General features: G+C 41.5%; 1 protein-coding gene across 1 annotated transcript in view; it reads left to right on the top strand.

Annotated features, from left to right (window-relative positions):
- The window catches only part of Dnah14 (dynein axonemal heavy chain 14), a 219,404-nt gene that overhangs the window by 65,815 nt on the left and 138,208 nt on the right, over positions 1 to 15,381 (top strand). Inside the window, exons 23-28 of the mRNA XM_059281041.1 lie at positions 724 to 895; positions 2,864 to 2,968; positions 3,053 to 3,171; positions 4,207 to 4,281; positions 5,568 to 5,655; positions 11,252 to 11,508. Of these exons, the coding sequence (XP_059137024.1) occupies positions 724 to 895; positions 2,864 to 2,968; positions 3,053 to 3,171; positions 4,207 to 4,281; positions 5,568 to 5,655; positions 11,252 to 11,508 (816 nt within the window). The remainder of the gene's footprint in view (positions 1 to 723; positions 896 to 2,863; positions 2,969 to 3,052; positions 3,172 to 4,206; positions 4,282 to 5,567; positions 5,656 to 11,251; positions 11,509 to 15,381) is intronic.

Raw genomic sequence — 15,381 nt, 5'->3', positions numbered from 1 at the left:
GGGATAAAGAATCCTGCTCCCAGGCTGAATGCCCCCTCTGCCTTCACATCAGAGTTGTGTCCCTCTAGAACCCAGATCCTAAGGCTGCTACACAGTTTTCCCAGGATCCCATTCAGCTCCTTTTATGGACCGGCTTTCAGATGCGATGGAATACCTAATTAACTGATGTGTGGAGAAGAAAAGTTTCATTAAGTTGGAAGGTTTCAACTCACGTTGGCTTGACATGTGGCAGAGGAGCACATCACAGCGAGTGACAGGGGCCTTTTCCCTCATGGTGCTGAGACTGGGAACAGAGGAATGTGGAAGGAAGGGGCTGGAGTTTCAGCATCTCTCCCAGGTCACACCCCAGTGACCTAGGTTCATCCTAGTAAGGCCCATCTCCTCAGCGCTCTACTGCTTCCCACAGTGTCAGAATGGGACACACTGGCTTTGGGAGATGGTCAAGATCCAGACTGTAGCGCCTCTAAGACAAACAGTTCTCATTTATTTTATATAGAATTTCTGTATCTATTTTCTGCTATACATTAAGTAAAGTCTTAATAAATGATAATTGTATGTTTAATCCTGTTTTTCTTAGAATACATACTGCTTATGCAAAATAGATAAAATGGCTAACCAAGTAAAGAAAAGCATATCAAAATTGTCTTATAAACTCAACAATATTATAGATTTTAATTACAGCACTTTCAAAGTTCTTTACATTTGTGAATTTTATTTTTGAAGACAGCTGTCAGCCGAAACAAAACTTTTCTCCCAGGTGCTTGTCATGTGGAGAGAGATAATGTCCAGAGTACAGAACAAACTAAACGCTTTGCAGATAACTATCTCTACAGGAGTCCTCGATGTTCTGAAAATTTGCAATGAACATCTAGAAAACATAAAGAAAAGTCTGGAGGTAAACTATGGTACCCAAAGTGCAGCTGTACTGTGATGCACACTGCAGAACCTGCCACAGAGCAGACGTCTCTCTGTGTCCCTGCCAGCAGCTTTTCTAATTCTCACTTGCCAGTTTTGGTTTAATGAAAATGCTATCAAAAGAAAACAAAATGGATGGGCTAATCAAATGACCCTCGAGCAAAGGACCAGTTTTGCCCATGCCCACATTTCCTTTAAGTTGAGAACAGTAGTAGCCCCACTCCCCCTCCCCACAAGCTTTGTGCTGAATGAGACGGTGCATTTGAAGCAGCAGAGCCGGCACACAGAGAGCACTTAATACTTAATGAAGGCTAATAACTTTACCAGTCCTACCTTTATTAAGTTGGTAAGAGCAGCGGAAGCTGGGGCAGAATGTCTTGACATTTGTGAGCTGGCCAACAAAGTAGCAGGAAATCACAAGACAGAGCTGGGAGCTAGGGAAGTTTCCATGGAAGCACTTCTGCCCATGCTGATGAGCTCATGCTCACCTGTAAACACTCAAGTGGACATCTTCTACTGTGGGAACAATCCCTTGTCCATGGTTTGGCTTCTCCTGGTTTCCATTACTCATACTCAGCTGTGATTAGAAAATATTAGATAGGAAATCCTAGAACTGATTGATGACTCTTTAATTATAAACTGGTCTATGTAGTGATAAAATCTCACTCCATCCTGTTCAGGACATGAATCATCTCTTTGTCCTATGGACCCACCTTGTACATACATCCTGCATACTAAACAACTCATTGCCCCTTCTCTTATTAAGCCAACCACCATAGTTTCATAGTGCTGTCTCCCAGAAATAGGAAAGGCTTATAGCTCCCCAGGATCCCAGGCTTCCAGAAGGGTGTCTTCTACAGAGAAGAGTGGCTTCTGTATTTGGGTCTTGGTAGAGAATTATGGTCCCAGCTAAAGGGCAAGTGGTTATGTCTCAAACAGCCCAGAAGCATCAGGAATAAAGAAGAGTAAGAAGCTGATACTAAAGAGGTGTCAATAGTAAGAGAGGCCTTGGGGAAGGGGCACAAAGGGAAATAGAAGGTTGCTAAGGGATGGAGCAAAAGTGAAATTACAGAAGTCAAAACGGCTTTGGAAATGCCCTGTAACATAAAGACTGACATGCTCCCAAAGGATTTGGATGGGGCCAGATGACAGCATGGGAGGAGACTGAGATAAGTAGAAAACTTGAGTTAGTAAACTATCTTTTTAAGAATTCTGAGAAGCTGGGTAGATGGACAGCCGCAGGGAGATGGCAAAGGGTGAAGAGGATGCCTCATGTTTTTGTAATGAGAGAAATTTCATTGAAAGCAGAGGCCTTCTATGAGAGAGAGAGACTGAAGTCATGGGGGAGGAATGGGGGGCATGCCATCTTAGGCTAGCCTGCGATGATGCTTACGTCCTTCCCTGTAGCAAAAGAGAAGCCTGGAAAGATGAGTTGTAGAACAGGATGAGAAATGTAGGGAACTGGGTGTTAGAGTCTGAGATTGTTTGTAGAATGATGTGTTCTCTGTGGGGGTGACTTCTCATGCAGGGAGCAAACAGGACAGAAAGCTGGAGCTTTCTGCCTGCGCTCAGGGAGAGGAGGGAGGCATGCTGGCGATGCCTGCGCTCAGGGAGAGGAGGGAGGCATGCTGGCATTGCCTGCGCTCAGGGAGAGGAGGGAGGCATGCTGGCGATGCCTGCGCTCAGCCACATGGTGGTGGCAGTACTGGCGACAGGGCAGAGCTCCATCCTGGTTGTTCCTTTGTCGTTAGCTTGCTTCTGTTTTCATTTCCCTTTATTTTAATTTTGGGTTACTAAGAAGTAGTTCAGCTTTCATGGAGCAAGGGTTATCATTTTGGCTGGAACTAGTGTGCATACTGCACCTTTAATACTATAGGCCGGGTGAGGGTGTAATCCCTAGCATGATTGGACACATGTCCTCAGCTGCATTTCTTTTGGCTTTGGACAGGATTACCTTGAAATTAAGAGAATGGCTTTCCCAAGATTTTACTTTCTCAGCAACGCTGAACTTATTGAGATTCTAGCTGACAGCAGAAATCCTGATTCTGTGCAGGTAACAGCATTGTCTTCTCGCGGTATCATTTCCTCACTCTATCAGGGGTTTTCTGTATAACTGAAAGTGTGCTCTGGTTTGCAGCCTCATCTTGTGAAATGTTTTGAAAATGTGAAACACATGCTACTATGGAAACAAGATATTGGCCCTCCGGCTGTGAAGATGCTCATCTCTGCCGAAGGAGAAGGCCTTGTGCTGCCCAAGTATGAGAACGCGCTGGCTGCAGCAAACAGACTCTGTAGAGCCACCGTTTCTTGAGAGATGATGGCCTTCTGTGAACAAAGGCTCTCCCCCCACCTCACCAGGGCGGGCTCTCTGCCCACTTTTACTTTATTGTAAAGTTGGAACAAAGAAAGTGCCTGACCCTGGGCACTAATTCACACTAGCGTTCATTCCACAAGTCTGGCTTTTCAGATAGGACAGAAATGTGCTATCTGGGGTTGTCAGCATTGTTCTGAGCCCAGGTTTCACTGTGGTGGGTTCCCGGGGAAACGCAGCAAGCCAAGGCCTTCTGTCTCACTGATCTCACATACCAGCCTGGAGGGTATCTCCCTCAGCATCTGGCTTCTGAGACAAGCTTTACTGAGGAAAAACAATACCATGCCCAAGCTTTTCTATCCAACAAAGCCCCCAGGCCAACTTAGGTATTTGAAAATTCCAAAAATACCTTTAAATTTTTTTTTTTTTTTTTTTTTTTTTTTGGTTTTTCAAGACAGGGTTTCTCTGTGTAGCTTTGCGCCTTTCCTGGAACTCACTTTGGAGACAAGGCTGGCCTCGAACTCAAAAAAAAAAAAAAAAATTAATTTACATGCATTGGTGTTTTGCCTGCACGTATATCTGTGTGAGGGTGTCAGGTACCCTGGAACTGGAGTTACAGACAGTTGTGAGCTGCCATGTGGGTGCTAGAAATTGAACCTGGGTCATCTAGAAGAGCAGCTTAACAGCTGAGCCATCTCTTCAGCCCCCAAAAGTATCTTATAATACAATTTATCTCTCATACATTCTATGTTATGTGGAATCTAATTATATCCCTGCTTTTGATATCAGAATTCCCTAAAGAAATGTATTTTACTGCATGGTTTTCCAAGCAAAAATCAATACAAACCAGAAGATACAATGTTATAGTTCTTTGCCCCAAAAGTAATATGTGTGTCAAGAACTTAATTTACAAGTTTCTCAAAGAAATGAAATATCCATAGTATTATAGTAATTTTCATAATATTTTTAACAAATTACAGGAAAATTCGTGTAAGAGCTTCTGTAGAACAGTGGATGGTAAATGTAGAAAAAAGCATGTTTGATGTGCTAAAAAAGTAAGTACAGTGTTTAAATCCTGAAATTATATAGTGTGTGTATTGTGTGTATTTGTGTTGTATGTGTATTATGTATATATGTGTTGTATGTATGTTGTGTGTGTTGTTTGACTGTTGTGTATGTGGGTGTTGTGTATATTCTGTATGTGTTTGGGGTGTGGAGAGTGTGTATGTGTGTGTGTGTTGGGATGTGTATATAAAGCTTGGATAGCTATCCATGTAAATGAAATATTCAGAGAAACACATGGAGTAGATTTTAATAGAGCATGATGTATGAGTGATGAAAAAAACCTCATTGTTTTTGAAGTGCAAATACTAGTCCGAGTACATAATCATGAATACCACGAAGGCTGCTCTGTTCAGATGTGTGTGTGTGTGTGTGTGTGTGTGTGTGTGTGTGTGTTTTCCTGGGCCTCAAACATGGGCAGGACCTGAACTCAAGCCAACTCCAGCCTGCTTTCAAAAAACGGGCTCACCACTTGGTGTTTCTGTCGTACTTTTACTCCCTCAAATTGTTGAGTCGGTTCAGACCTGGAGGTAAGAGCAATGCTGGAGACAGAACATGGGGCCTTGTGCACACTAGGCAAGCATTGCTGAGCGACAGCCTTGGCTTAGTGTTTTCAGTAGTCTCCTTGCTGTACTTTAATCTGTTATTGCCGCCTACGTACAGGGAAGAAAGCATCCCAGAATATAAACTTCTAAAACTAATTTGACTAGAATAGTTGTATTACATTTCTAATTTTTTATTAAAAACTTTTTCACATAATATATTTTAATCATATTCTTTCCCCTCCCAGCTCTTCCCTCACCTCCCTCCCACCCAACTGCATGTTCTTCCTCTCTCTTTATGGGAAAGCTATTTGAGTTTTTCATATTTACTAATCCTTGCAGAAGCAGTACAAGGTTTCTAGAACACAGCTGATGATTGCCATTTACATGAAGTCATTGTGAATGTCTTTCCCTTACCTCTGTTTCTATCCTGGGTGATAGGTGATGTGGCAGAAACCAAGGGATATAATGCCCCCTGTAAAAATTATTTTTGAACACAGACTTTTTAGCTTTTTACCCTTGATAACATTGTAATTCAAAGCTAATATATGTCTTCTCTTAAGCCAATATATATTTCTACCAACCCAGATACTGACAGGTAAAGAGAAGCTTAAAGAATGTGCACGACTCATGGATACATGTTCAGATTAAAACGTCAGCGGTATTAATGATTCATCATTAAGTGGCATCATCAATGAGCATGTATAGATAATATAAATGTATTTCTTGGTTTATAGATTTTTAAGTCAAGGTATTGAAGACTGGAGCCACAAGACTTTCTCTAATTGGGTATTGTCACATCCAGGACAAGTGGTCCTGACTGTGGTGAGTTGATGCCACCTTGAATTATAAAGAGAGGAGTTAGTATGTGGTTGCAGTGCTAAGAAAGTAAAAATATGAAAAATGAGTTGCTATGAAGGGTACTGATACATCCTGGTTATTTTGAAATGTATTTAAAATTAAGCTAAATGTATTTATAGATACATAAATGATATAAACACAGTAAAATTATTCTAGAAAATTGGTGGATGATAAATTCATTGTATAATGAATGAACAGGTATTCATTCTATAATTCCTTCACCTTCTTAAAGTTCAAAAATCTTCAATTTATAATATGAAATGAGAATAACCCATGAATTATCATCTTAAAAGTGTCACTCTATTGCACTGTACACATTTTTATTGTGACCATTAAAAGTTACTCCAAACTTGGTGGCTTAAAACTACTAAATTTGTTATCTTAAAGACCTGTTGGTTAGAAGAACAGTACAGGACTCCCTGCTGAGCTCAAGTTATCTTCAGGTATGTGTGGAGGCTCTTGGATGGGGTGGGGGATCTAATTCCTGGCCTGCACCAGCTCCTAGAGAGAAGGCCACCAGCATGCCTCAGTTTATGGCCTCTTTCTCCATCTTCAAGGCTGCTTGTGTTGCATCTAGGCTCATCACCAGCCATCCATCTATAGTCATGTCTCCTGCTCAGAGACAGGAAGAAGTCTCTAGTTGTGAGGAAGCATGTGACACTGATAGCCCAGAGTAATCTCTCCATCTCGAGGTTCTTAGTCACATCTGCCCTGTCTCTCGACATCTTGACAGGTTCTGGGGGTTAGGGCGTGAACAACTTTGTAGAAAGCTGTTAGTCTGAGTATTTGTTAGTGGTAAGTGTATTGCTTTTCCTGAGGTTAAAAAAAGAGAAAGGCTGCAGCGTTGGATCGGCAGTCAAGAGCCCTGGCTGCCGTGGCAGAGGACCCAGGTTCAGTTCCCAGCACCCACGTGGTAGCTCACAATTTTCTGTAAGAGAAGTCCAGGGACACCTCTTATAAGCCCCTGTGACTCCTGCATATATGTGGTGAATTTACGTATATGCAGGCACATACATACACACATAAACAAATTTTTTAAAAGAAGGAAAATTAGAAAACTGTGATACTAAGGAAACCAAAATTTTCAGTTGTTCTAAGAAATTTTTGAAATCTCCCTCAGCAGAGTGTATGAAATAAGAGAAGACAGAGAAACCCCAAGGGGAACAATATTTGAGGAATTAATGAAAGATGAGCCCACGGCAAAGACTGCCAAGGCGTGAGGTGGGGCAGAGCAGGAAGCAGGAGATTAGCGTGCAGTCGAGAAGATGACTTTTTGTTTCTTTGATCTTTCACTAGGAAAACCAAACGGTCCTAAGAAAAGAGGGTGGTCCTAGTTTAGAGATCTGTGTTGCGGTGTGTATGTGGAATGTTCCCACCACACTATTTGGTCCCAGGTCGAGGAGCTAGGTGGCTGCCTAGAGGAAGCTGGTCCTTGTTCTTTCTCTGTCTGTCCAAGAGCAAGCAGCCTCATGTTCCTGACCCCCACGGCCAAGAGATGTCACCCCTCCCACACTGTGCTTTTTCCTGACGTGACAGCCATGCCCTCAGACTATGAACCCTCAGACCATGAACCCTCAGACCATGAACCAAGGCAAATCCGTCCTAATTAAGTGGCTTCTTGTCAGGCATTTTGTCATGGCAAGTGTTGTTTTTAAAAAAATCTCAGTCATCCCATTTTACCAATAAAGGCTCTGGAACTAGATGCTGGGGTGAAAGCCTGCCAGCTCAGAGAGGCAGAGCAAACACCCAGCTGACCTTCCTCCTCCACCATCATCCTAGAAGCCCCCTCTCTCCTACTATGTCAATCAAGTCCTCTCTCACTCCATGTCCCTCCCCTCCACTTTCTGTATCTCTCTCTCCATTCTCCTGACTCCCTATATGCTTTTTTTAAAAAATAATTCTGTGTTCACTTCCTGTCAGCTGGTTGCTTGCTCCACCTCTTGACTTCTGGTTGATTTTATTTAATCCTGTTTACAATATTGAAGCAGAAAGCTCTTGAATTAAAGATGTGTGCTAGGGCTGAGCCACACCACAACTAGAACTAGATTTTTACAGTAAATCATGTAATCTGGGGGTTCACAGTGTGATCAAATTCCTGCAACCATGAGCAATGTCACTAATACAATCTGAAACTATATTGCTTGTCAGTCATTAGGGTCAATGTGAACCTTGGATACTGGTTTATCTGGAGAGAGGAAGCCTTTGCCATAGTAACCATTAAGTATCGCAGAAAGCATACTTGACCTATAGTTCTCTTATTTAAAAATAAGTCCCCATTTTCTACTTTGCCTGACCCACCACAATTTTCAAGTCTTCATTAAGGTCACCTAGGACTGTAAACAGACATTTTGCTCTCCACTTGACTAAGTAAATGCCAGGTCTTAAGTTGAAAGGCTGGTGTTTATACAAAGGTGACAAAATTATGGGAGGTTCTATACATTTCTGTAGTTTGACAAATTCAGATAGTCTGATTTGCCTTAAGAGAAGCTCTCTCCCAGGTTTCTGGTGGCCCAAGTAAGCAGCACACTGCGTTCTGCTCTTAGAGTTACTCTAGAGTACGCTTTTATCTTCAGTCATTGAATGGACTTTTGCCCAGGCTCCCCCACTTCCATCTACCTTACCTATGGCTTATTTCTCACCTCAGGGTGCAATTTACAGCTCCCTTGAATTTAGTTCTCTTGAACTCTCCACAGAGAGTTGTCTCTGAATAAACATAAAAAGATATTTTTGAGAGATAGCTCTATATATTGGCCACAAAGAGATTTTCTGTATAGATTTGTCCATGATATAGCAATTAGTAATTCCTCTATAAATAAGTGTGTCACCATTCTAGAGGTGGTGGGACCTTGGAGAATGAAGCAGACAAAGGGGGCAAACTAAAGTCTCATGCAATAACCGACTGTATTTAGAGCCCCAGACAATTTATACTTTGAGGGTTAAGAGTAAAGTCCTCAGGAGTTCAAGCTGTATACAACCACAAGGACAAGCCACATGTGGAAAAAACATGTTTTCCCACAGAGAAAATAAAGAGTATTTTAAACATTTAATTGAATATCAGCATAAGTGAAAATGAGTAATGTGAAGTAAATTCACTCTTATCCACTATACCTGAGAGGAACATGAAGAAACATTCTAAGAACAATTCTGTGTTTTGAAGAAACAGAGGTCACAAGACTCTTGTTTTCTTGGAAGGTTCTCACAAGTGAATTCTCCTCACATGGCTCTGTTCCTGGACCATGCTCTGACATAAGTATATAAGTGGAAAAATTTTATATATTCCCTCACCATGGATGTTCTCATTGGAGGCTGTAATTCATTAATCACCCTGTGGACCGTGGAAATCTTGACTGTTTAGTTGTTTTTCCTGCCTACTTCCCAAGCCTCATTCTCCAGCCAATCATTGATCTGCTGTAGCCGGAAGTTTCTCTGGTCTCATCTGGCCCCACAGTCCCACAGCCACTTATAAAATAATAATTCAGAGGCTTATATTAAATACAAACTGTATGGCCAGTGGCTTCAGATTTTTGCTACTAGCTCTTTTATCTTAACCCATTTCTATTAATCTATATGTTGCCATACGGCCGTGGCGTTTCCGGTCTGCTGGCATCTTGTTGCTCCTTGGGCAGTGGCTCTGTCTCTTCAACTCCACCCTTCTTCTCTCATTATCTCTTTTGGATTTTCCCATCTGGCTCCATCCTGCCCTGCCATAGGCCAGTGCAGCTTTATTTTTTATCCAATGGGAGCCACACATATTCACAGCGCACAGAGAGACGTTCCACAGCAATCTGCTGATTATGAAGTTTCTAAATAGTCTTCCCCAGGGAAGAGCACAACAACTGATTGTTCAGTATCAAATGGTCAGCCCTGGAAACGTACAAGTAACAGTATACAGATTGAGCAGATTGTATTTTTGTATTTAGGAATATATATGAATATACGTGTATGTATGTAACAACAACAACTAATGAAAAAAAAAGAGACCATGAATGAAATAGAGCATGGAGGGGTATATGGGGAGTTTGGAGGGAGGACAGGGAGGGGGAAATGCCGTAATTATGTTATAAACTTACAAAATTAAAGAAACACTTTTTTAAAGTTAGTTTCTGTTGTGTGCTAAAAGGGATGCCGATGGATGCACCAGGCTTCTACCATCTACCCTCTAACCTGCAAATCGATCACTACAATATGTATCACCTCTATGCTAATTATTCCCAGTTACATATCCATATAGCTCTACTGATGTTTTTAAGCACTTTAAATTCAGCATAGCGCAAAGTGAGTTCATGATGCCCCCTTATCCAAACATGACCCTCTTCCAAAAGACACTGAAGTCACGATCGACCTGATTTTCCAAACTCAGAAGCTTTCCTGATGCCTGCCTACCTTTAACCTACACAGTCCACCTGACCTTATCCCCGCCTCTTTGCACAGCTCTCATAGGTCTGGGGAGAAAGAGTGTGACAGATGAGTCAGATAATAGAAGTTACATCTTATTTATTTATTTATTTATTTATTTATTTATTTATTTATTTATTTGGTTTTTCGAGACAGGGTTTCTCTGTGTAGCTTTGCGCCTTTCCTGGAACTCACTTGGTAGCCCAGGCTGGCCTCGAACCTCAGAGATCCGCCTGCCTCTGCCTCCCGAGTGCTGTGATTAAAGGCGTGTGCCACCACCACCCGGCATACATCATTTTTTAAAACTACAACGATACACACTCTGTGCTGGGAGCATTACTTTAGTGGAGAAGGCAACACTAAGTTCATCTTGGGGTTTTCCACCGTCGTTAATGTGCTCAGATCATTATGTGATGATCATGTATCAGGACTGTAAGATTTGTTTCCTGGAGCCTGGACAACAAGCTACATATACTGCTGAAGAGAGTGACACCCTTTCCTGAAGCCACCATTGACTGTCAGTAGTCCCTCGGGGAGGGAGGGGGGTCTCGTGAGCCCTTCCCCCTTCCCCCTTCCCCTTGTGATGAAAGGTTCATGAGCCCAGTCTCGTGGGCTCTTATGCAGTGAGGTGATGAGTGCGAGGGCCAGGTCACGCTCAGAAGACTTTTTGTTACAGCACACCTCCCTTCCGGCTCTTGCATTATCTCTACTCCTTCCTTGACATTCCCTGAGCCTTGGAGGGGGTGATGTGGATGACCGGCTTAGGGCTGAGCCCTCCACCATTTCTCCACGCAAGCAGCCCTAAGTAAATCCAGGGGGACCCACACGCACACAAACATGAAAGCAGGATGGGGATTTGGAGGAAGAGGGAGGACTTCAACAGGAAAGGATGGGGAGAGAGGGTCCTGGGAGGTGAAGTGTATGTAATTCACTCTGTACATACTTGAAGCCATGAAAAATACAGCAAATTTTTAAAATACAAGATTTAGAAAATATAGTCATAAGCATCAATCAGAATTCAGCCTTCAGCTTTCAAAGCTATACATGTTTTCCTTTACACACAAATCACCCTATAGATCTGTAACATTAAATTCATGGAAACATTTTAATTAAAAACAAAATTGTGTGCATTTATTAACATGTGTCTCCCTCCCCTTTTTTCCAGAGCCAGATCATGTTTTATAATGACTGTGTGAAAGGTCTTATGAGTTCTAATTCAAGAGAAAAGCTAGAAGCAGTCCATAATAATTTGCTTGATCAGATGAACAACTTGGCCGTGCTGGTCACACTGAATACTACTAGCAACTTGCGCACGAAAGCCATGTTAGCGACTGTGCTGACCATCTCTGTTCACTGCAGAGATGTCGTGACGGACCTGCTGGCTAAGAACATCTCCAGTGCAGAGGACTTCGAATGGACGAGGTCAGTGGCTAAAAACTACAACTACACACAACGACTTCTCACAGATGGACTGCTAGGTTCCCTGCTGCAGACTCTGTCCATCTCCATTTGCACTTGAAGGACGTTTTGCTCCTCTAAGCACCATGGTCCGCCCCCTGCTTCCTTGGTCCGCTTTCCTCTCTCTTGTTTCTCCGTGCCTTGTCTTCCCCCAATGACGGTGTTCTTCCATATGGTGTTTTGTCTGTTCTCACTAAAGCCCAGGAACAGGTCTCCGCAGTAGTAATGAGAGGTATCCTTGGTGCATCTCCTCCCCCATGCTACCAGTGTAAAGATAAAAAAACAGAAGAACATTCATAGCCAACTTGCCAACTCAGAAACTCTTCCTGCCCCTTGAAGTGAGTTAGCGAAGGCATAGACAAAGAGCCGCTGCTTCTGCTGAGGCAAGACTCAGCACAGGTCTCACCCGTTCAGGGAGAAGGCTTTCTGGTTTTACCTACAGTATGTGTTCTCTCGTCTAGGAGTTTGCAAGGTGGCAGCATACAAATAGTTTTAAACTGCTTTTATCTTAAATTTTATTTTGAAAATCAACTCAGTTAATGTCTTCATATCCTGCTCTGCTGTTCCAGAAGGGGTTTAGAGGTGTGAATATGATACACAGACAACTGCCTCATAGTATAAATTCTAAGTGTAATGAGAGAAGGGACACTCAAAGGGGAACCAAACGGCCGCACGGCTCCTAGTGAGTCTGGATTTTATTGGCTTCCGCTTGTGTTCAAAAGCAAAACAACTCTAAACTGTAAAAGATGTAAAGTCAAGATTACTAGATTTTCGTAAGTTTGTAACTTGTGGTTTCTAATATCTAATAGTCATGAGTAAACTTTCCCCTTATTTTAATACTTTGATTTGTTTGCTTGCCTTGTTATTTTTATACACTATATTTTAATCATATTCTTTGCCTTCCCCTAGATCTTCCCCACTTCCCTACCTGCCTAACTTTATGTTCTCTCCCTCTCTCACTCTCCCCTCTCTCTCTCTCAAGAAAAGCAAAAATCAAAATAGAGAAACAAAAAACCAGTAAGACAAAAAAATTAATAAACAAAAAGCACACAAAAGTATGGACTTTGTTTTGTGTTGGCCAATTACTCCTGTGCCCTAGAATGTTGTTGATATACCCAGTGTAATTCCATTGGAAAAAACTGATTTTCCCTTTCTTAGAGGTAATCACAAACAGGTTCTTAGTTGGGGTGGGACTTTGTATCCACTTCCCCTTCTCAGTACTGGGGTTTTGTCTGGATTTGGGCCCGTGCAGGTCTGTGCACGATGTCACAGTCTCTGTGAGTTCATATTTGTATAAAGCCCGTTGTGTCTGGAAGACAGTTTCCTGGGAGTCACTCACCACCTCTGGTCCCTACAATCTGTCTACCGCTTCTTCTACCTAGATCCCAAGCCTTAAAGTGAGGGGTTTGATAAAGACATCGAATGCAGGGCTGAGTGCTCCAAAGTCTCTCACTCTCTCTCTATACATTGTCTAGTTGTGAGTCTCTGTGTTAATTACCATCTACCCAAAGAAGAAACTTCTCTGAGAAGACATAGACGAGAAAGTATCTCTGTAGTAAGTTGTAGGCTCCTTTGAAGAACATACCCAAGTGTGGTGTAGCTGGATCTTATAGTAGATGAACTTTCAGTTTTTTTGAGGAAACGCCACACTGATTTACATAGTAAAACTTGCATATGTAGCCGGAAGTTTTCCTCTGTCCCACGGCCTCTTGATCCCAAATAAATGGAGGCTTATTATTAATTACAAACTGTTTTGTCTATGGCTCATGCTTATTGCTAGCTAGCTCTGACATCTTAAATTAATCCATTTCTATTCATCTATATTTTGCCACATGACCATGGCATTACCAGTCTGTTGACATCTTGTTCCTTGGTGGATGGTGTCTGCCCTGACTCTGCCCTTCTTCTCCCTGTCTCTCTGCTTGGATTTTCCACCTGGCTCTTATCCTGCCTTACCATAGGCCAAAGCAGCTTTATTTATTAACCAATGATAGCAACCTATATTCACAGCATACAGAAAGACTGTCCCATAGCATTTCCCCTTTTCTGTCTAATCAAAAAGGAAGGTTTTCATTTTAACATAGTAAAATTATATATAATGAAACAGTTATCAAGTAAGAATTACAGTTACAATATCTAGTCTATTTGTATTAGGCAAAATTAAAGAAAATATTCTATATCTATCCTATTTTTGTGAGTCTAAAGTTTTATATCTAATTTATCTTTTATTATGACTAAGGAAAACTATAATTATGACTATCTAGTCTTCAGCTCCATCAAAGACCCCAGAAGGATATATTATCTGAGTAAACAGGAAGTGCATTGCAAGCAACGGCCATACTTCTAGAAATGAGAGAGACATCTGGCTTTCTGGACAGTCATCCAAAGTTTTTTTGTAACACTGGGCCATTCATCTTCAGCCTATAGGCCTAGAGTATCTGGCAGACTTTTCAGTGAAGCAGGAAATTTGAAGGACTGTTCTGCCTATTGACAAAATTCATCAGTCACTTTTCTCTGTGTCCTACAGAATGTCTGGCAGTTTCTTCTGTGACACAGGAACCTAAAGGACCATCCCACCTTGTTTTGGCAAAGTTCAGTGGTCACTTTTCTATAGGTCCTGAATGTCCAGTTTATACAACATACTGTCAAGCAGTCCAGGCAAGAGCAGTTTCTTGCTCAGATGGCTAGCTTTTTCCATATTGTAAGCAAACTCCATAATAAGTTTCTTCAGTGCCTATCAACCATACTAGTTTGCACTCCCACATGCGGTAAATAAGTTTTCCTCTTTGCCCACAGCCTCACCAGCATCTGCTGTCATTTGTTTTATTAATCTTGCCCATTCTGACAGGGGTAAGATGAAATCTCAAGGTAGTTTTAATTTGTATTTCCTTGATGGCTAGGGATTTTGAACATTTTTAAAAGCATTTCTCCCCCATTTGTGTTTCATCTTTTAAGAACTTGCTGTTTAGTTCTATATCCCATTTTTAAATGAGTTATTTTTCCGCATCATTATTATTCGTTCAGTTGTGTTTTAGCTCTTTGCCTGTTCTGGCAGATGTATAATTGATAAAGTTTTTCCCCATTCTGTAGGCCTACCACTTTGCTCAAATAATGGTCCTTTGCTATATAGAAGCCTTTTAGCTTCATGGGGTCTTATTTAGTAACTGTTGGCTTTAGTGCCTCTGCTATCTGTGTCCTGTTCAGAAAGTCCCTTCCTGTGCCAATGAGCTCATGTGAGTGCCTTATTGTCAGTTCTATCAGATTCAGAGTATCTGGCCTTGATCCATTTGGAATTGCAGGGTGATAGATATGGATCTATTTTAATTCTACATGCAGCCATCCAGTTTGACCAGCACCATTTGTTGAAAATGCTAGCTTTTCTCTAGTGTGTAATTTTGGCTTCTTTGTCAAAAATCAAGTGTGTGTACGTGTGTAGACTTACTCTGTGTCATCAATTCTATTCCATTGATCAAAGTGTCTGTTTTAATGCCAGTATCATCATGTTTTTATTACCATAGCTCTAAAGTACAACTTGAAATTGGAGGTAATGGTAGAAGTTCTTTTATTTTTCAGGATTGCTTTAGCTGTCCTGGGATTTTGGACTTCCAAATGAAGTTGAAGGTTGTTTTGTTGTTGTTTATTTGTTTGTTTTCTATTTCTGTGAAGGATTATATTGGAATTTTTATGATGATTACAGTGAATCTATATTTCTTTTATGATTTTATGCATAAAAGGCCCTAAAGATGCCACCAGGAAACTTCTACAACTGATAAAACACTCATCAAAGTAGCAGAGTATAATATTAATACAAAAAATCAGGGGTAATTGTAGCTTCAA

Source organism: Peromyscus eremicus, chromosome 15 (assembly GCF_949786415.1).
Source record: "Peromyscus eremicus chromosome 15, PerEre_H2_v1, whole genome shotgun sequence".
NCBI lineage: Eukaryota > Metazoa > Chordata > Mammalia > Rodentia > Cricetidae > Peromyscus > Peromyscus eremicus.
This window is presented reverse-complemented; position numbering and strand designations above follow the sequence as displayed.